General features: G+C 37.7%; 1 protein-coding gene across 1 annotated transcript in view; it reads left to right on the top strand.

Annotated features, from left to right (window-relative positions):
- DPYD (dihydropyrimidine dehydrogenase) overlaps positions 1–22,368 on the top strand; it is a 1,117,863-nt gene that overhangs the window by 701,245 nt on the left and 394,250 nt on the right. The window contains exon 15 of the mRNA XM_007936128.1: positions 13,040–13,123. Coding sequence (XP_007934319.1) covers positions 13,040–13,123 — 84 coding nt within the window. The remainder of the gene's footprint in view (positions 1–13,039; positions 13,124–22,368) is intronic.

The raw sequence follows: 22,368 nt of genomic DNA, 5'->3' as shown, positions 1-22,368 counted from the left end.
CCTTCAAGGCTCAGGGGTCCAAGATTATCTTCTGTGTCTGTGTTAATTGGTTTCCCTTTTCTTTGTTGAAGAGGGTCTGTGCAATCCTTCCGCCATCTTGCCCCGCCTCTGCCTAGCTGAGGCTTCTTGAAAATGTCTCAGAATGTAGAAGACTAACTCTAATCTTTACCCCAAGCACAATAAAAATTAAAACGAAAGAAAGAAATGTAGATGACTAACTCTAGCAACATTTATGAGTTAATTGACTCTACATTCTAAAATATTATAAAGCTTTCCATAATGTTCAAAAATGTTTACATTTTATTTGCTTATCTTATAAATGTGAGGGGAAAAATTACTTCTGGGCTTAGGGGGGTGAAGTTAAATATGTTCCGTAATTGGCTCTGTGATTTTTGGTGCTGGGTCCATTTTATACATGTATTTACCTAATTGACCATGAAATGTTCCACAGATACCTTCTTTGGCATGAGCATTGCCAATTTAAAGCTGACTGTGATGAATGTGGTTAAATCGCTCAGCTTCTAACCGAAAGGTCAGCAGTTTGAGCCCACCAGCCACTCCACAGGAAGAGGATGTGGTAATCTGTTTCTATAAAGATTTACAACCGTTGAAACCACATGGTCCTATAGGGTTACTGTGAGTCAGAGTTGACTCAGTGGCAGTGGGTCTGATGAATGGCTTTATCACATTGCTTGCTTCCCTGCCTTTTCATAAGAATAAAATACTTTAAAAAATTATTTTCTTAGTAATAGGCATTAATTTTTAAATAAATGAATTTACTATTGAAGTCAAAAGCCTCTAATTATAAAATACTAACAACTAAAAGATATCTTTAACAGTCCATATATATTTGTTTAACTGTAATTTTATTTAATTACACATACTGTGTTTAAAGCACTGAGCTGGTAAATGAAAGGCCAATGGTTCAAAGCCACAAGAATTTATCAGTCTTTCATCTCACTAGGAAAGCTTTGTGGAATCAGCATTTGGTTTTATTTTTATGAACATGTGCTTCAAATATGTTAAAACAGATTTCTTCATGATGGGGGCAAAAAAAAAAACCCATTTCCGATTCCGATTCATGGCAACCCCATGTGTTATAGATAGAGTACAACTACTCCCTAAGGTTGTTTTGGCCATAGTCTTTAAGGAAGAAGATTACCACACCTTTCTTCAGTGAAACCACTAGATGGATTTGAACCACCAAGCTAGTTGAGCACAAACTTTTGCACCACTTGGGAACCTTTTACAATGAAATAGCCTACTCAAAAAATGAACAAAAAACAAAAGTATTCAAGGAAGAGTTAATGTTCCACTTAAAATGTACATTTCTTTGAGGATAGTGAGAATGGGATGTGAGAAATTAGCAATACCACACCAGCAAATCTAGCATGCCAATATTTTTAAGTCCAGCAAATGATATGGCGATGTATATGCTTTCAATTCATTAATCCTAGTAGTAGATTAATTATTGGGTTATACACTTGGGAGTTGAAGAAACTTGCTATCAGCTTTTTACTATTATATCTGAAATATCTTTGTTGGAGTGAAAATTTGTACAGGGAGGAGTTAGTATTTTTTATTGGTCTGTTTGCTTGTTTCACCAGAAGATACTATGTTATTATTTTGAGTAAACTTTTTAAAGATTATGGGGGTGATTAAAAAAAGAAGAACCTAGGTATACTCTTAAAGTGTAGTTAAGTTCAGCTGAATACTGTTTGTAAAAGTTAAGGTATGTCTAGTATATCTTTTTTTTTTATCAGAATATGCATACTCTAGAGAAAGCTTTACATGTTCCTGCAAATAAAGCCATGTAAATGAAACCATGCATTTCTCCCTAGCTTTAGAATGGACATGCTTATAATGTCTTCTCATCCATTCCCAAACCCAGTTTAGATGTGTCATGTTTTTTGAGCATCATAAAGAAGCAGCAATCTTGGGAAAATTTTCACAGCTTGGTGTTAAATCAGTAGCATTGTTAAGCTCTACACAATTTTATTTTTTTATTTTTTGTATGGATATCTGAATACAGTCTCTCCTACTTCTCTGGAATGTTGTTAATCTATTTCAGTTTTATGCAAAGGAATATGAAGCACCTGGGAGCTCTGGTGGCATAGTGCCTAATGCATTTGACTGCTAACCAGAAGGCTGGTGGTTCATTCCCACCAGCTGCTCCTCGGAAGGAAGATGGAGCAATCTACTTCCGTAGAGATACTGCCTCGGAAACCCAAGGAGGGGTTGCTATGAGTCAGATCCAACTCAATAGCAGTGAGTTTGGTTTTAGTTATGAAGCACCTACTATGTGTAAAATCACTAGCCAGAGTAGCCTAGACTAGGTAGATGTGTTCACAGTTCAATTATGTAATCAGATATACACCAAACTGAGCCATTACTTAAAGACTCAAAATTTTAAGTGTTAAAATAGATCCTGAATCCACTTATTTCTTAATGTGAATTACCCTAGAAAACAAAGCCTCGTTCAAACTAATGTGAAAATTCTTTATTGAATGATATGGTTCCAGAGCAGTAAAAGTGAGGAAAAAAGATAGGCGAGACAGGGAAGAGGGGGAAGGAGATAGAGTGTGTGCCTTACAGAGTAGGCAAAAGCTTCAGAAGGAAATAGTCAAGTGCTCAGTCCTGTGGGACAGTGGTGACATATGGAATCATACTGCCTCATAACAGTTTAGAAGAGAGAAAATTGAGGCAGGAACTTGCTGGTTTCTTACTGTTTCCTATCTCTCTCTCATTGGGTCAAGTTGCACACCACAGGGCTTTCATTTCCTCTGTACTTGTGAGTTATGTTTCCTGCCCCCTCTGCACAGTTGCTAGGGAAACCAAATCCTTCACCAAGTGGTGTGATGCTTCATCTAAAGCAGAAGTGGAGGGAAAGACCAGAGCTTCTTGGTCAGGCCTAGGCACCGGTGCTGCTGTAGCTCCCACAGTGACAGGTACAGTGCAGCCTGTGACAAAGTCCAATTCTTACCCTGAGGGGCACAGTGAGAGTCAACAGTGACAGAGGATGAGAGGATGGCTGCAGAGAGTAGGGCTCCCTTGTGAGCTAGTAGCCAAAACCTGGGTGGCAAGTAAGGCTATTGAATTTGAGGAAGCATATAAATTGGCCCAATATGCATTGCTCTCACCCTAATTCAAGGTTAACCACGGTAGCTTCATTAATCTTCTTGCCTCCAGTCAATCAAAAATCTCCTTAAGATTTCAAAATGTTTCTTTTTATTTCTTTTTTAAGTTTTTATTGTGATTTGGGTGAAAGTTTACAGAACAAACTCATTTTCCATACAGCAGTTCACACACATTTTATCTCATGACATTGACTACAGTTCCCCACAATGTAACAACTGTCTTCCCACAGATTTCAAAATGTTTCTTAAGTTCCAAATGTTTAACTTTTCTTGTAAGTCCTGCATGATCTGGCCCCTGCCTGCCTCCCCAGTGTCACCTTGGTGCGCTCGCTATATTCTAGTCACTGTTGGCATTTTTAACTCCTCTAACACATAACCAGTTCAGACTGGTTTTGTTGTTCCCTTGCCCAGATTGTTTTCTCTTCCTCAAAGATGTTTTCCCTGAGCCCCCTGGCTAGCTAGTTAAACTTCCCTATCCTACACTTTCTAAAATTCTATTCTCAGATGCCAGTTTACCTTAAAGGTAATGAAGGTTAAACTTCAGGTCACTTATTTATATAGACCACTTTCCAGCCCCTGTACCTAATATTGTGTTTGTAGTTTTTAACTATTTTTTAAAGAGGGTTCCCAAAATTGTTTAAGCTTTAGGCTCCCCAAAATCTGGATCTGCCTTTGCCTATGTTTTTCCTGTGTAGCATTTAATAAAATGGTTGATTTAATCTTGTGTCATTAGCAGTATGTCCTCTGTCCTGCCTACTGTATAAGGCAGGCTACATGAGGGCAGAAGACTACTGTTTGGTTCACAGCTAATCCCCACTTAAAGCACAAGGTTTTGCCCATCAGTGAGTGTTCTTCAAATATTGGTTGAATGTGCATATGTGTTGGCATGTGACAAACAATAAAGAAACAACTATAGAACACGTGGGGAGCTCTGGTGGCATAGTGCTTAAGGCATTTGACTGTTAACCAAGAGGTTGGTGGTTCAGACCCACCAGCCACTTCTTGAAAGGAAAATTGGGCAATCTACTTTTGTAGTGCTACTGCCTCAGAAGCCCAAGGAGAGGTCACTATGATCAGATCTGACTCAACAGCAGTGAGTTTGTTTTTTGGTTATAGAACACATGAGAAGGGCAGCAGTTTATTTGGCACTAATAAACTTGAGGTGATTAAAGGTAAAACTAGTTTTTAAGCCAGAGACCTGATAAGGATTGCCAAAAGTTTGGCCATAACTGGTAGGATGAGACAAAGAAAGTCTGGTCAAGAGGCACAGGTACCAAAACCAGGTGGCCTTGACTATTCCTAGCAAAGAGTCAAACTACTTAAGCTAGGTTGTCTTTTTTTTTTTTTTTTTTTTTTCCCCTTTTTCCGGTTTTTGGGTGGCCGGTTTTTTTTTTTTTTTTTTTTTTAAATTAAATAGGTGTTGCAGTTGGGAAATCTCAAATAGGCTGAAGTTAAAAAGCAGATATAAGCACATTACAGATACATGCAGGACCAAATGGATATAAGGCCCTGAAGAGTGATGGTAAGCAGAATATAAAGGCATCAGTGGAGGTGGATACCTAGTGTGGAATGGAAGATACTCACAGATTTTGTGCTTACTAGGATATTGTTAAGGAGCTCTGGTGGCATAGTGCCGAAGGCATTTGACTGCTAACCGGAAGGCTGGCAATTCAAACCCACCAGCCACTCCTCAGAAGGAAGATTGGGCAATCTACTTCCATAGTGATACTGCCTTGGAAACCCAAGGAGGGGTCGCTATGAGTCGGAATTGACTCGACGGCAATGAGTTTGGTTTTCTTCTGATTTGAGGATATTGTTAAGGAGTTCTGGTGGCATAGTGCTAAGGCAGTTGGCTGCTAACCAGAAGTTGTTCAAACCCACCAGCTGCTTCTCAGTAGGAAGATGAGGCAAACTACTTCTGTAAAGATTTACGGCCTTGGAAACCCAGTGGGGGTTGTTATGAGTCAGAATTGACTTGGTGGTAATAGATGTTTCTTGTTTTTTGCCATTGTTTGACTTGAAACAATTCCTTAAAAGGCCAAGTTTCTAAAGCACACCTAAGGGCTGGGTTCTCTAGAAGAGCAAAACCAGTGAAGTATATATATATATATATATACACACACACATATATATATATATGTACATTTTAATAGATTTATTTCTAGGAAATGACTTATGGAGTTGTTGCTAGCAAGTCTAAAATCTGTGGGTGAGGCAGAGGCTTCCTGACTCACATGGTAGCAGAGGCTGATGAACTCAAAATGTGCAGGTCAGGCAGCAGGCTACTGGCTAATGTCCCAGGAACCAAAGGTCAGAGTATGATGAGGTAAATGCAAGATCAAATCCAAAATTTAGACAGCATGAGCTTTGCCAGAAAATCCATATATATGGGAAGCAGACCACATCTCCAAGCAAACTCCCTTTTCAACGGATTGGCTGCTTCAGTAAGCTCACTAAATGGAGGATGATTACCTAATATCTGCCAAGCCCCTGAGAATTATGGCCTATCTAATTTCACACATATATTTAACCATTACTATGTTGTTATTGTTGTTAGGTGCTGTCAAGTTGGACCTGACTCATAGTGACCCCTCCTTGGGTTTCCAAGGCAGTATCACTACAGAAGTAGATTACCCAACTTCTTTCCGAGGAGTGGCTGGTGGGTTTGAACCACCAGCCTTCTGGTTAGCAGTCAAGTGCCATAGACATTACACTCCCAGAGCTCCTTACCATCACTGTAGGTCACCCAAATTCCATGAACCCAAAAATTTAGATTTCAGGAGAATTGAGTGGCTTTGTCTCTTTCATGCCTTGCCAAAGGGATGTCCCCCTCCACTTCCTTGGGCTGTCATGTCCTGTGCCAATCCCCACCAACCCAATGCGGCCTTCCACACCACATGGGCTCTGCTACACCATGCCAAGCCATCCCTCCACATAGAGATTCTCCTCCCTCTGCTTGGGTTCTGATACCCCTGATATCCCACACTGGGGTGGTGCCATGATTCCCCTTCATATCTTCACAGCCATCCACCTTGCCCTGCCCGATGACTTTACAACTGCACTTATCAGGAAGAGAAAGAAAAGAAAGGGGGAGGTATGGTAAGGAGAAGTAAAAGAGGAAGAGTCTTTTTACCTAGTTTTGTCAGACATATTATACATGGGATTTTGGTTTTGCTACCCTAGTTTTTCTGAGAGTTTATGTAAAGTGATTTGGAGAGTTTGAGAAATTATACTACTACCAATGCTCCAAGTGACAGAATAAAAATCCATAGCCCTACAAGAAAGACCAGTTAATCTGACAGTTTTTCAAATTTTTATACCAACCAATAATGCCAAAGATGAAGAAATGAAGATTTTTACCAAATTTTGCCATCTCAAACTGATCAAATGTGCAATTAAGATGTTATTGGCATTGAAATGTGAAAACTATGAACAAAGAAAGATCAGTAGTTGGAAAATGTGGTCTTAGGAATAAAAATGACACTGGTGTTTGTATATTAGAATTTTGGAAGGCCAGTGACTTCATTACAAATACATTTTTTTAACAAGTAGATGATAACTATACATTTGGACTTCACCTGATGGGATACAAAGAATTCAAACCAATCTCATCACTCAGAACAAGGCCAGGGGCCTACTGCTGAACAGACCATTAATTACTCATATGCAATTTCCAGTTCAAGCTGATGAAAAGGAAAACAAGTCCACAAGAGCCAAAATGCGACCTGATTACATCCCACCTAAATTTAGAGATAATCTCAAGAATACATTTGATGCACTGAACATTAATGACTAAAGACCAAGTGTGTTGTAGGATGATATCAAGAACATCATTCATCAAGAAAGCAAAAGGTCATTAAAAACACAAAAAGAAAAAAACAATATAGGTGTCAGATGAGACTCTGAAACATGCTCTTGAACATTGAGTAACTAAAGTGAAAGGAAAAATAGTGAAGTAAATGAGCTGAACACAAGATTTCAAAGGACAGTTTGAGAAGACAAAGTAAAGTATTATAAGGAAATGTGCAGAGCAGAAGTTAGAAAAATCAAAGGGAAGAATTCACTTGGCATTTCTCAAGCTGAAAGAACTGAAGAGAAAATTGAAGCCTCGAGTTGCAATGTTAAATGATTCTATAGACAAAATATTGAACAATGCATGAAGATTGAAGGACTATACAAAGTAACTGTACCAAAAAGTTCTGGTCGATCATCAGGCATTTAAGAAAGTAGCATAGTAGAAGAAATGATGGTATTGAAAGAAGTCCAAGTTGCACTTATGAAATTGCTGAACAATGAGGCTCTGGGTTGATGGAATACCACCAATTGAAATGTTTCAACAAATGGTTTTAACATTGAAAGTGCTCACTCATGTATGCCAATAGATTTGGAAGACAGCTGTTGAGCCAACCAACTGGAAGACATCCATCCATCTTTGTGCCCATTCTAAAGAAAGGTGATCCAACAGAATGTGAAAATTTTCAAATAATATCAATAATACGAGTCTACTACTACTGATACTTGCCATAGAGTCAATTCCAACTCATAGCAACCCCCATTGGGTTTCCATGGCTGTAAATCTTTACAGAAGCAAACTGCCTCATCTTTCCTCTGTGAAGTAACTGGCAGGTTCTAACCACTGACCTTTTGGGTAGCAGCCAAATGTCTTAACCACTGCATCACCAGAGCCCTTTCACTAATATGAAAAATCCCACTGCCACCAAGTGAATCCAACTCATAGCAACCCCCATTGGGTTTCTAAGGCTATAAATCTTTACAGAGGTAGATTGCTTCATCTTCCTCTCACAGAGTAGCTGGTGAGTTTAAACCACCAACCTTCTGGTAAGCAGCCAAATGCCTTACCCACTATGTCACCAAAGCACATTTCATTAATATGATTTTTTTTTTAAAAAAAAAAAACCTCACTGCCATTGAGTCGTTTCTGACTCATAGTGACCCCATATAATAGGAAGTAAAATTTTGTGGAAGATAATTCAAAAATGGCTGCAGTAGTACATAGACAGAGAACTATCAGGAATTCAAGCTGGGTTCAGAAGAGGACATAGAATGAGGGATGTCAGATGTCAGATGGAACTTGGCTAAAATCAGAGAATGCTAGAAAGATGTTTACCTGTGTTTTATTAACTATGCAAAGGCATTCAACTATGTGCATTATAACATATTAAAGATAACATTGTGAAGAGTGGGAATTCCAGAACACTTAATTGTTCTGGTGAAGAACACTGAAAACACCATGGACTACCAGAAGAATAAACCAGTCTGTCTTGGAAGAAATACAGCCAGAATGCTCCTTAGAAACATGAATGGTCAAACTTTGTCTCACGTACTTTGGTCTTATTTTCAGAAGGAACCCATCCCTGGAGAAAGATATTATGGTTGATAAAGTAGAGGGTCAGTGAAAAAGGGGAAGGCCCTCAATGAGATGGATTGACACAGTGGCTGTGTCCATGGGCTGTAACATAGCAAAGACTGTGAGGATGGCACAGGACCAAACACTGTTTTGTTCAGTTGTTCAGAGGGTCACTAAGGGTTGGAGCTGACTCAGTGGCACCTAATAACAACAACATACAGACCTATATGTAGATCAACAGACAATTGTTTAAACAGAACAAGGGGATACTGCATGGTTTAAGATCAGGAATGGTGTGCATTAGGGTTGTATCCTTTCACCATACTTGTTCTATCTGTACACTGAACAAATAATCTGAAAAACTGGACTATATGAAGAAGACTGTGGATCAGGATTAGGAAAAAAAACTAACAACTTGTAATATGCACATGACATAACCTTGCTTGCTAAAAGTGAAGAGAACTTGAAGTACTTACTGATGAAGATCAAAGACTACAGCCTTCAGTATGGATCTTACATCAATATAAAGGAAAGGAAAATCCTCACAACTGGGTGAATAAGCAACATTATGATAAATGGGGAAAAGACTAAAGTTGTCAAGAGTTTCATTGATCTTCAGTCAATGCCCATGGAAACAGCAGTCGATAAATGAAATGACGTTTTGCATCAGGCAAATCTGGCACAAAGGATTTCTTTAAAGTGGTAAAAAGCAAAGATGTCACATTGAACATTAAGGTGCACCTGACTCACACCATGATATTTTTATTTGCCTGATATATATTTGAAAGCTGTATGATGAATAAGGAAGACTTAATTAAATTTATTTAGACTTTATAATGGTAAACTTATGGCTTAGTACCATTGGTATCATTGTTTTCTATTTTTTACATATGAAATAACTAAGGTAAAAAGTAGTTAAACAACATGCCCAAGTTCATATTGCCCACAACTTCTCTGTCAGTTTGTCATACTGTGGTGGTTTGTGTGTTGCTGTGATACTGGAGGCTATGCCACCAGTGTTTCAAATACCTGCAAGGTCACCTATGATGACAGGTTTCAGCAGGAATGCTAGACTAAGAGAAAGAGGGGGCCATCCTCTTCTCAAGGAATTGGCCAGGGAAAACCATATGAATATCCCTGAAACACTGCCTGATGTAGTGCTGGAAAAGGAGCCCCTCACGTCAGAAGGCACTCACAGTATGATTGGGAAGAGCTGCCTCCTTAAAATAGAGTCAACCTTAACGACATGTATGGAGTAAAGCTTTTGGAATCTTCATTTTCTGATGGGGCACAACTCAAACTAGGAAGAAACTGCTGCAAACATCCATTAATAATTGCAACGTGGAATGTACGAAGTATGAATGTAGGAAAACTGCAAGTAGTCAAAAATGAAATGAAATGCATAAAGATCAATGTCATCAGCACTAGTGAGCTGAAATGCACTGGTTTTGGCCATTTTGAATCTGACAATCATATGATCTACTATGCCACAAATGACAAATTGAAGAGGAATGGTGTGGCATTCATTGTCACAAAGAATGTTTCAAGATCTGTCCTGAGGTACAGTTCTGTCAGTGATAAGATAATATTCCTATACCTACAAGGAAGACCAGTTACTACTACTATTATTATTCAAAATTTTGCACCAACCACTAAAGCCAAAGATGAGGAAATTGAAGATTTTTACGAACTTAAGCAGTCTGAAATTGACCAAATGTGCAATCAAGATGCATTGATTATTCTGGTGATTGGAATGCAAAAAAATTGGAAACAAAGAATTACTGGTAGTTAGAAAATATGGCCTTGGTGATAGAAATGATGCTGGAGGTCACATGATAGAATTTTGCAAATCCAATGACTAATTCATTACAAATACCTTTTTCAACAACATAAATGACCGCTATACATGTGGACCTTGCCAGATAGAATATACAGGAATCAGATCAAGTACATCAGTGGAAAAAAGCAAAGGAGATACTCAGTATCTTCATCCAAAACAAGGCCAGGAGCTTACTGCAGAACAGACCATCAATTTCTCCTATGCAAGTTCAAGTTAAAGCTGAAGACAATTAAAACAAGTCCATGAGAGTCAATATATGATCTTGATTACATCCCACCTTAATTTAGAGACCATCTGAAGAATAGGTTTGATTCATTGAACCGCAGTGACCAAAAACCAGATAAATTGTGGGATAACATCAAGAATAACCTTGCTTGCTGAAAATGAGTATAACTTGAAGCACTTACCGATGAAGATTAAAGACTACAGTCTATAGTATGGACTATACCTCAATCTTAAAAAAAAAAAATTAAAATCCTCACAACTGGACCAATAAGGAGCATCACTATAAATGGAGAAAAGATCGAAGTTGTCAAAGATTTCATATTACTTGGATCCAAAATCACCACCAATGGAAGCTGCAGCCATGAAATCAGACATCATATTGCACTGGGCAAATCTGCTGCAAAACACCTCTTCAACGTGCTGAAGAGCAAAGATATCTCTTTGTACACTAAGGTGTGCCTAACCCAGCCATGATATTTTCCATTGCCTCGTATGCATGTAAAAGCTGGACAGTGAATTAGGAAGACCCAGGAAGAGTTGATGCTTTTGAGTTGTGGTGTTGGCGAAAAATACTGAAAGTACCATGGACTGCCAAAAGAACAAACAAATCTGTTCTAGATGAAGTGCAGCCAGAATACTCCTTGCAAGTGAGAATGGCCAGACTTATCTGACATGCTTTGGCCATGTTGTCAGAAGGGACCATTTCCTGGAGAAGGATATCATGCTTGGTAAAGTAGAAGGTCAACAAAAAAGAGGAGGGTCCTCAGCAAGGTGGATTGACCCAGTGGCTGCAATGATAGGTTCAGGTATAGCAAGGATTGTGAGGATGGCACAGGATGTGGACAGTGTTTCGCTCTTTTGTACATAGGGTCCCTATGAGTCAGCGCCTACTCGACAGCACCTGACAACCACACTACAACAGTTCATACTGTCAGTATGTGGTAAAGGTGAGATTTAAATCCTTGAAATGGGGATACGAGTCCACACTATTAACACATACACCCTACATCATATAGATAAATGGATGATAGATAATATATAAATTATCTATCATCTGTAACACAGTATGAAATAACGCCTTATTTCCTGTGTTCTCCTTTAACCACAGTACTTTATTTCATAAAATCATTTAGGTGAGACAGATAAATTCTGTGCTAAATGACTAAACTAAAATACCCGTAACTAAGAGGAGTCAGAATGCATGCCTAGTTTCTGTTAAGTTAATATTTCTTGTTAATTCAGCAATTAAGGCTTTTTTGAATAGTTTTAGTCACTCAGAATTGGAATTAACTGCCTTTTAAGATGATGTGCATCCCGAGACAGGAATATTCCAGCAGAGGCCAAATGCATATTCCTAATCTCTTGGACGCACCTTGAACAAGATTAATTCAGCTTTTGAGGTGCTCATGCTAAAGGTTTTCCAGGTGTGTTTGGTAGGCTGATGTTTGTATATAATGTGATATTGGGAAATTTTTAATAATCTGCAACTGAAAAGTCTCTGTTTTGGATAACCAAAAACCAAACTCACTGTCGTGAGTCGATTCCAACTCATAGCGACCCCCACTGGTTTTCCGAGGTAGTAAATCTTTACAGAAGTAGATTGTCCCATCTTCCTTGTGTGGAGCGGCTGGTGGGTGATTGTAAAGGATTTTAATTTTTACTTCAAATTTAAAAGCTTTAAGGATGCCAAGTTATTATATCTTTCATAATACTTTGTACCAACTCCAGCCATGGAATAAAGAGTTTCTAATGAATTGTAATTTTGGGCAGAAACACAGGCTCTGAACTCAAAATACTTGAGTTCAAGACCCTATTCTCATATACAACTTGTGCGCCCTTGGGTAAGTCACTTTAGATCTTTATGTCTCGGTCTTACCATTTGTAAAATGAAAATAAAACTGTTTCTTACCTTGTAGAGTTGTCATAGGATTAAAGAAGATAAAATATATGAAGGGCCTAGTAAAGTGCCTGCGTATTTTAAGTGCTCAGTAAGTGTAATTATTCTCTCTTAAGGTAACTAATTATAAGTTTGCAGTTGCAGTTTATGAAATAAATGTAGCTCTTTGTAATGTGGATCCCTGGTGGCACAATAGTTAAGTGCTCAACTGCTAATAAAAATGTTGGTAGTTCAAACCCACCAGCTGCTCCAAGGGAGAAAGATGAGTCAGTCTGCTTCTGTAAAGATTTCAGCCTTGAAAATTCTATGAAGCATTTCTACTCTGTCCCATAGTGTCACTCTAAGTTGGAAATGAGTCAAATACTTAGTAAATATTAGACTGCTGTTGTTGTTGTTCATGTTATACATACCTTTAGTTAAGAGAATCAGAATGTATCTCATAAGATAACTGTGATGAAAAAACAGAGTAAAGTTCCACAAACATGACCTTTGTTGAATTATCAGTGGTGAAAGTATGTCAGCATACAAATAAAGCTTTGCCTTTTCTTTCATTTTCTTTCCATGTCTTAAAGGATTCTGGAGCAGATGCCCTGGAGTTAAATTTATCATGTCCGCATGGCATGGGAGAAAGAGGAATGGGCCTGGCCTGTGGGCAGGTAAGAACCTCGACCAAGGCCACTATATATATATATATATATATACACATAAACATATATATATGTTTATGTGACATAACAGCACCTTAGACAAGGAGATGGGTGGATCAGATGACTGGCTAGAGACTTCCAGGTCTGCAATGTTTAACTATTTAGTGTTTACAAAGTGGAAAATTAAGGATGCTGAAATCACAGCAACTGTTTAGTTTTATTGAGGAAAATATAATATTATGTGCTTGAAAGGAAGCAATATCATAACAAATAGTTTTTAAAAGAGCTGAAGCCAAATTAGCTGATTTCAAATGCAGTGTTCTTTGTTCATTCCTGATGCTGATCCAGTTTCCCTGGAGCAATATGCTGTACAAAATACATTGTTTGTAGTGATTCTGTAGTAAATGGGACACAGCACAAATTGCATTTTACATTTTTTAGCATACAATCATTATTCCCTAACTGTGTTTGGGGAGCCGCAAAAAGACTTTGAAGTTATTTTTATTTTTGGATACAATAAATGGAAACTTCATGCTAAAATACATTCAAAAACCTAATGAACAAAATGTGAAAAATATGTTGATATGTTGAAAATACTGGATTTTTATGTAAGTAGATATAGTGTTGTGCAGTGTAAAAGCTTAATGCTAAAAAGGTAAGTGTTTTTCATCTAATTTATCTTTTAAGCCCAGAGGAAAATGGTGTGAGTTAAATAATATGAGATGTTGTAATTTATGGCAGTTATTTTAGTCCTAGAAAGTTTACTTGTATCTCCCTATATGGCACAGAGTCTTGAACATAGTAGGTGTCAAACTTTTTTTTCTTTTCTTCTATTTTTAAGACATTGGCTTCATTTGAATCAAATTCAGCGGCACTTAATTTGGGAGGGCATACTTTCTGCTTAGTCAAATGAACATAAATTGCTATTTTCGTATTAGCATTCTGGGAGAATATTAAAGTGCTTTGGAAATATTTAATTAACATTCAGAATAGATTTATGAATTAGGGAGATACCATATTTAGGCAGAAGCAGAAAAAGAAAGCCTCTTGAAATGTTGGAAATGTATATCCTCTGCTCCACTCACAATGGATTATGCAGAAGATCAGTAAGTATCCTAACAGAACTAAGCCTCAGAATTACTCTGGTGGCGCAAGTGTGGGAAGGGAGGTGATCAATAGATTGACTTAAGACTTTTATGAGTTATGTGATTAGATAGTAGTCAGTGTGTTGAGAGTGTAACTTGATTCAAAGGAGGAAGACTCCTTAGAGGACACCGTAATAAAGGGCCTGAGGTGTAGTGCATTCTTCCCAGCTTGGGTGAAGGTTCTCCCCAGCTTGGGTGAAGGTTCTCCCTATACACTGTTCACAGTCTCTGAAACTGAGAACCTGTTCACAGTCTCTGAAACTGAGAACCAAAATATTTTTCAGTTACACAAAATAATACAGCTTTTGAAAATCTGAACCCATCAGCTACGTATCTCAAAAAGGATGTGTTTTTATGTATTTCTTTAGGAAGTTTCTTTTGAATTATATTGTCTTCATAAATTCTGTATTTGAACAATAAAGCTAATTTAATCATTTTGGTCCAATATCACTCTTCCTTGAGACACATGAATATTCTGTATTTTAAGTGAAAGGAAGGAAGAATATTTGTGCACTTAAAAAACTGTTCTACTGTAACTGATGATTTGGAGTGGGCACAGATACATCTGGGACGTATTTGTCTTTTCCTTTACTTTTCTTTCCTCTTTTCTACCTACTATTCCATTATTTTTTCTTCCTCCTTCCCTAAGGTTCAGAGTCATGAACCCTTGAAGTTGGTGAGACGGGAAATTTGTACTCAGTTTGGGGAGCTGCGGAGCCATTTCAGTTCCTCTTTTCCATTGCATTGAGTTATTTCTTTCCTCTTGAAGGAAGCTGCCAGTGTGCAAGCAAGAGCAATGTACGTTGCCAAAGCTTGATCAATGTTTGCTTATGAATGAAACAAACTGACATTAGTTAGGCAGAGTATGTTACTGTAATGCATTTTTCTCTTTAAACACGTGTTTTTCCCCTTTATCCCAAATACTTTTCCACAAATATTTAGTAAATGAAAAATTCTGCCTTTGTACCTAAGTGACTGTTATTTTTGTAATAGCAGAAATTAACCATATGTGTGTGTGCATGTGCATATGTGTGTATTTATTTCTAATTTCTTTCTAAATGTTTCCACGAGTGACTAAAATTATATGAAATTTATGAACAAGGGAAGGCCATAACCTCTATTCTGAAAAATAAAAAATAGAAGAAAAACATTGCTGTTGAATTGATTCCAGCTCATGGTGACTCCATGTGTACCAGATTAGAACTTCTCCTTAGGGTTTTCAGTGACTACAGTGTTACCAAAGTAGATAGCCAGGCCTTTTTTTCACAGCACTGATGGGTGGATTTGAACCACCAACATTTTGATTAGTGGCTAAGTGGAAACTGTTTATGACACCCAGGAATTGCTACAACATGAAGATACCACATTTATTATTATATTTATGAAATTCATAGAAATAAAGAAAGCCTCAAGCTGACCTTCAAAATCTGAATTGTATAGATCCTGCAAAGTGAAATTTGATATAAACTCTTAAACCATACTAAGTGTTTAAAGGCAGTCTCATTCTGTATTCTTTCGGTCAACCATCTGTGTCACACTGATCAAGCCACTTACTCTCCTGAATCATCAGTTTCCATCTCTAAAATACAGGTTTTAAACTGGAAGATCTCTAAGTCCCATTTCAGCTTTAATATTTTGTGATCTTAAGGTTATAGCCCAGCAAGCTAATATGCTATTTTCAAACTACCTTCAGTAACACTGATAAAACAAAGCAACTAAAGAAATAAACAATAAAGCATATATTGCTGTTCTTGAAAAAACACTTCATTATTTTCCCTGGTGTGTGTAAGAGTCGGTGTTTTACTTATGCAGTTACTGATTGTTTTCACATCAGCGTATGCTGCTTACTTTTTGGTATATTTTATTTTATTTGATAAATGAATATCTAAGTAGCAATTATTCAAATAAGAGTGACTGGTTTAGTAGACATCTTGTACCTACTGTGACCCAAACAGAATCCTTGATCTTTCGCATGCCACGCCTGCTCGTCAATCTGATTTCGCCATTTTAGTTAAAGGTATTTTAATAACTTTGATGTTCAAAGAGGAATATATGCTCCAGTTTTGGTTGTATCCACTTAAAAAAGTCTGAGTTGCATTACCATATTTTAGAGCAGTTCACAAATCTGGTCTGCATGTGAGCCTGAATATAAGAATGAACCTAAGATATTTCCTAGAAAATAAGTATTCCAATATCAGTGTTAAATATTATTTTTAACTGAAATTAAGTACAGGATTAGGTTACCTCTGATATCCTTTGTAGTTCTAAATTCCCATTTAACACAAGTAAAATCAGAACCCGCTACTTAGGTGTTTGGTCTAGTAGGAATAAAAGAGCTTCTGTGATGCCTTTGAGAGCTCTGGTAGCCTGGTGCCTAAGGCATTTGAAGAAGGTTGGGCAATGTACTTCTATAGTGATACTACCAGAAACCCAAGGAGGAGTCACTATGAGTTGGATCCCACTCAACGGCAGTGAGGTTTTTTTTGTTTTTCTGTGATTCATTAGCATTCAGATTTAAAATTATTTACATGCAATCTGCATAAACCATTTCCAATGTATTACTTGTAAACATAAGTGAACTGTAATAGATTTTTTAACTCTATCTAAAATGGCACTTCTTTAAGGTCTTTTCCTCTTCCTAAATGCTAAGTGTTCTTACAACATTGACTAAATAACCCTCTTTTGTCTTTTTATAATTATATTGAAGCTTTTTACTTCCATCCTGAAGAACCTTCTAAACTATAATCAGAAGAGGGCTGAGTAGACCTTAAATAGCTTTTTTTTCCCTTAGTTGTTGATTGGTTTTGTTCTTTTTTTTTTTTTTTTCTAATCTTCCCCAAAACATTTTATTTTGAAAATATTAAACAGTACAGAAAAGTGGAAAGAACGGTATAATGAATATGCTTATCCTCCATCTGGATTCAACAATTAACATTTTGCTGCTTGTTTTTGCACTCCATACTTTAAAAAATAAAATAAAAAAACCCAACAATTTGAAAGTTGTAGATATCAAAACAACTCAGTTCAAATACTTCAATATATATCCCTTAAGAATAAGAACATTCTCCAGAATCATAAATACCATTACTGTAAGTAAAAAAATTAGCAATAATTCCATACTGTCATCTAATAAACAGCCAGAGTCAAAGTTCCCCAGTTATCCTAATACATATTTCAAAATCTGGATTTTATAAAGATTCATCCACAGCATTTCATTATGGTTTTCAGTTTTTTTAAAATAATATTTTCTGAGTTTTTGATGAACGTTTATGCAGCAAGTTAGGGTACCATTTGACAATTTGGTAGCATAGTGCCTAAGGTACTTGACTGCTAACCAGAAGGCTGGCGTTTCAAACCCACCAGCCACTCCTCAGAAGGAAGGTTGGGCAATCTCCTTCCATAGTGATATACCACCTCAGAAATCCAAGGAGGGGTCACTATGAGTTGGGTCCAACTCCACGACACATAACAACAGCAACAACACACAAGTTGTTTAGTGGCATTTAGTTTCATTTACCACAATGTGTCAACATTAGTTTTATTTTATTTTTTAACTTTTCATTGTGATTTGGGTGAACATTTACAGAGCAAATTGATTTTCCATTCAATAATTTATATACATTTTGCTTCATCACATTGATTACAATCCTCACAATGTAAGAGCACTCTTCCCACTTCCTTCCTGTGTTTACCATTTCCATTTGTCATTCTTTCCTATTCTTTCCTGCCTTCTGACCTTTATGCATAGGCAAATGTTACCTTTATGATCTCTTATGGTTGATTGTGCTAAGAGATGTGTACTTCTCTGGTTCATTTTATAATCATTTTATAATCCTGTCTGTTGTTTAGCTGAAAGTTGAGCCATGAGGGTGAGTTCAGTTCCAGTGCCTAAGGCATTTGACTGCAAACTAGAAGGGTGGTGGTTCAAACCCACCAGCCACTCCTCAGAAGGAAGACTGGGCAATCTACTTCTGTACAGATACCACCTCAGAAACCCAATGAGGGGTCACTATGAGTCGGGATCAACTCAATGGCAGTGAGTTTTTTAAGGACCATAATCTTGAAATTTCTACCCATCTCTACCTGATCAGAGTTTGGTGTTTTTTATAATTTTGAGTGTCCTTCCACATTTTTCTCCCCCTCTACCTAGGATATTCTATCAAGATCACTTTCAGAGCTGTCAGCAGTGGTAGCTGGATACCATCTAGTTCTATACTCAGAGTCATGAAGGCTGAGGTTCAAGTGGTCCATTAGTCCTCTAGACTAATTGTTTTCCTGTGTCTTTGATTTTCTTCATTCTTCTTTGCTTCAAAAGGAAGGAGACCAAGAGTTGTACCTTAGATGACTGTTTGCAAGCTTTTAAAGCCCTACTCACCATAGCAGAATGTAGAACATTATCTTTGTGGACTATGTTGTGCCAGTTAAACTTGATGTACCCTGATACTATGGTCCTGAGCCCCCATGCTCATTAACACATTCTCTCAAGGTGTTTGGTTATGGCTAAGAAGTTTTCTTAGCCCCCTGTTGTTGTTGTTGTTAGGTGCCGTCGAGTTGGCTTCAACTCATTGTGACCCTGTGTACAACAGAATGGAACACTGCCCAGTCCTGTGCCAGCCTCACAATCTTTGCTATCCCTGAGCCCATTGTTACAGCCAGTGTGTAAATCTGTCTCCTTGAGGGCCTTCCCTTTTCTCATTGACCCTCCACTCTACCAAGCATGATATCCTTCTCCAGGGAATAGTCCCTTTTGACAACATGACCAAAGTAGTTCAGATGGAAGTATTAGCAGCACATATAAATCCATATAGAAGTATCCTCTGTCGAACCTATATATATTTGTGGTGTAGTCCCACTTGCCTTCACACACTTGTTCAACTTGCATGTCTATCTATATATCCATTCAGAGATTATTGCTATTACTGCTGTTGTAGGATAGTATATGTAAGGAACTCTTGTGCTCCTCCTATTATCTTCCTTTGCCTTGATCATTTTTTGCTGACTTACAATTTGTCTTCTCTTCTCCTTTGTGTGTCAACTTGGCTGGGCCTGATTGAGTGGCTGGGCAGCTGGTGGTAGTTATTCCCCATGATGAGACTGGCAATCAACTCCATGGTGGGATCCACCACAAGCAACTGAGTAGCTGCCTTTGGGATGTGGTCTGCTTCCTGTATATAAGGAGAAGCCTTGGGAATGGCCTCTGCTTTATGGCACACTTGGACCCTCCATGTAGCCATGTTGTTCAGTAGCCTGCCATGGTCTGCCAATCTTGGGATTTACAATGGACTTGAATTAATGGCCTGCCATGTGGTTTGGTAACATCGGGACTGTGCCATTTTATTTGTTGACCTTGGACTTGTTAACCTCAGCAGCCAGTAGCTGCCTGAGTGAAGAAAAGCCTCTAGCTTCAGTGGTCTGGGAGCAAGAGGCAGAGCTGAAGCCCAAGGTCAAGGGGCTTTCACACAGCCCCTAGAGCCTGGCACTTTGAACTCGGACTTCTAGCCTCCAGACTCTAAGAAAATAAACTCCTGTTTGTTAAGGCCATCCCATTTGTGGTATACTCTTGTCAGAGTGGCTCTAGGTAACCAGAGCATCCTTCGATCCCTAGTAACCTTCAAAGAATGTTTGCTATGTGTCAACTTTTTCTTGACCTTATGTAGTAGTAGTCTCATACAGTGTTTATCTTTTTGTCATTGACTAATTTCACTCAACATAATGTCACCCATGTTCATTCATGTTATGAAGTTTTTCATAGATTCGTCATAATTTTTTAACATTGTGTAGTATTCCACTGTGAGTATGTATCACAGTTTATCCATTCATCCATTGATGGGCACATAGATTGTTTCCATCTTTTTACTAATGTGAATAATGCTGCAATGAATGGGTATGTGCATATATCTATGTGTATCACACCTCTTATTTCTCTAGGGTTTTTTCATTGCTTATAGTAGGATTGCTGGATCATGTGATATTTCTATTTCCAGTTTTTTAAGGAAGCACCACTTTACACAGTGGTTGCACCATTTGGTTGTAGTCTGTCAGCAGTGTATGAAGTCTACATAATTCTAGTCTTTCCACACTCTTGCCAGCAATTTTTGTTTTCCTTCTTTTTGAACTTTTCTTTTAATGCTTAGGTGGTGCTCTTTCATTATTATTATTTGAAATCATTATCAAATATTTTTTAAATGGGTGGATTTGACAGAAAAAGCCTACTCTCACTTCTCTTGAAATAATGGGATCATATGGCCCCACTTAGCCTACATTCCCACATAGCAAGAAGGAATTAAGGCTTAGTAAGTCTCCTAAAACACTGTACCTGGTCCATTTAAGGAGTCAGTAAACATTTAAATAGCAATGAGCGCTCATTCTCATACATTAATTTGATCAAAATGTGTCCTTTTAATTCAGTCTCTAAATTCAATCCAGGATTTTTGTAGACCCTGCTGGGTTCTTGACAGTGAAGTGCTCTTGACTGCCTTCTTCTGCCACCAGTGGTTTAACCTTTTTAAACCTGCCATTAGCTACCAAAGGAAAAATAGTTGGCAAGGTAGGATGGGTAGAGATATGGGATAAGTTGTCTTGCCTTATCTTTGGTTCCTGTTTTATCTGTATGACAAGAAAGAAGTGCAGGAGACAACACACTCTACAGTGCTTCTCAATACTTGTTATTTAATCCTCTTGATAGGATTTTTTTTCTGTCATTAGAAACCATATAATTTTTTTAAACTTTGTCTTCTCCCCACCCCAAGCTCTTTACCTTGAGTCAGTGACGTGACATAGTGTAGTACAGACTTTTAAGACTGACAGGACCCTTAAAGATTGTTCAATTTAATCCCTTTATTTACAAAAGAGGATAAGGGACAGGGAAAAATGCCTAATTTCCCTTAGCCTAAGGTATCCGACATTGCTAACTAGCAAAGTCCATAGTTTAGTGTCCCAGTCACTGACTCTGTCTGGTGTTTTCCCCAGAATTTCCTGCAGTATCATTTGGGTATATCCAAATCTCTAGTGAAACTGACTAAGATAGTACAATCTCATGTGTATTCCTTAGTTTGTACCTTTGTTCATAATACTCTTTGTTCTGCTTAAAATTTCAAGCTTCTCAACTAAAATTATCCAAATGTATATCATCTTTCTATTTGTATCTCCAGTGGCATCTAATTCTTAAATTGGGTATGTCTTATCGATCAACCAAACTTTTCAGGAAAAGGGAGAAGAATATCTGTGAATGGATTTAAATATGGAAACTATGTACATACTATCACTTGAATTTGTGAGGGCCTAGAGATTGAATCACAGTCAATAAATGTGGATTTCTTTACCTAACAGTCCTAAGAGGTGACAAAGATGACGTTTTCCTGTTCCATGTAGGATTCCCATTGTTCAGGGGTTTGGATGTCTTCATCCTAGGTGTGACTGCTAAGTAGTTCACAACTATTTGAATACAAAAAAAAAAAAAAAAATTTGCAAGGAAAGTTCCAAAATGATAGTGTATTTGGAGGAAGGACTGCTTTTCTCTTCACAGTCAGAGCAGTGTCTGGGATGAAAAAGGTGAGTACACTGTTATCACCTGGTATATTTTTCTACCTCTCAACTCTCTCCCCTTTATTTATACACATTCTCTGCATTGTTGTTGTTGTTATGTGACGTCAAATTGGACCCGACTCATAGCAACCCCTCCTTGGGTTTCCGAGGCAGTACCACTACGGAAGTAGATTGCCCCATCTTTCTTCCAAGGAGTGACTGGTGGGTTTGAACCAATTAGAATATTTAAACACTGGAATGTTCTGTTCAAACAATCTTACCAGTTGTTTTGACATCAGGAAATAGATACACAGCTAAACAAGCACAAAAATGGTAAATCTTAAAATGTTCAGCAATGTAAAGGATAATCAAATGCAATTAGGACATCCAAAGTAATGCTTTGATAGTTCCTTCATAACATATTCTATTTCCAAATTTAATTTATACAAACAGTGAATGTTTATTTTTTTAAAAAAGAAAGGCTTGAGGCGGGGCAAGATGGCGGACTAGGCAGAAGGATTGCACAGACCCTCTTCAACAAAGAAAAGGGAAACCAATTAACACAGACACAGAAGATAATCTTGG

Source organism: Orycteropus afer, unplaced genomic scaffold, assembly GCF_000298275.1.
Source record: "Orycteropus afer afer isolate SDZICR_OR568_19922 unplaced genomic scaffold, OryAfe1.0 scaffold00033, whole genome shotgun sequence".
Classification (NCBI taxonomy): Eukaryota; Metazoa; Chordata; class Mammalia; order Tubulidentata; family Orycteropodidae; genus Orycteropus; species Orycteropus afer.
This window is presented reverse-complemented; position numbering and strand designations above follow the sequence as displayed.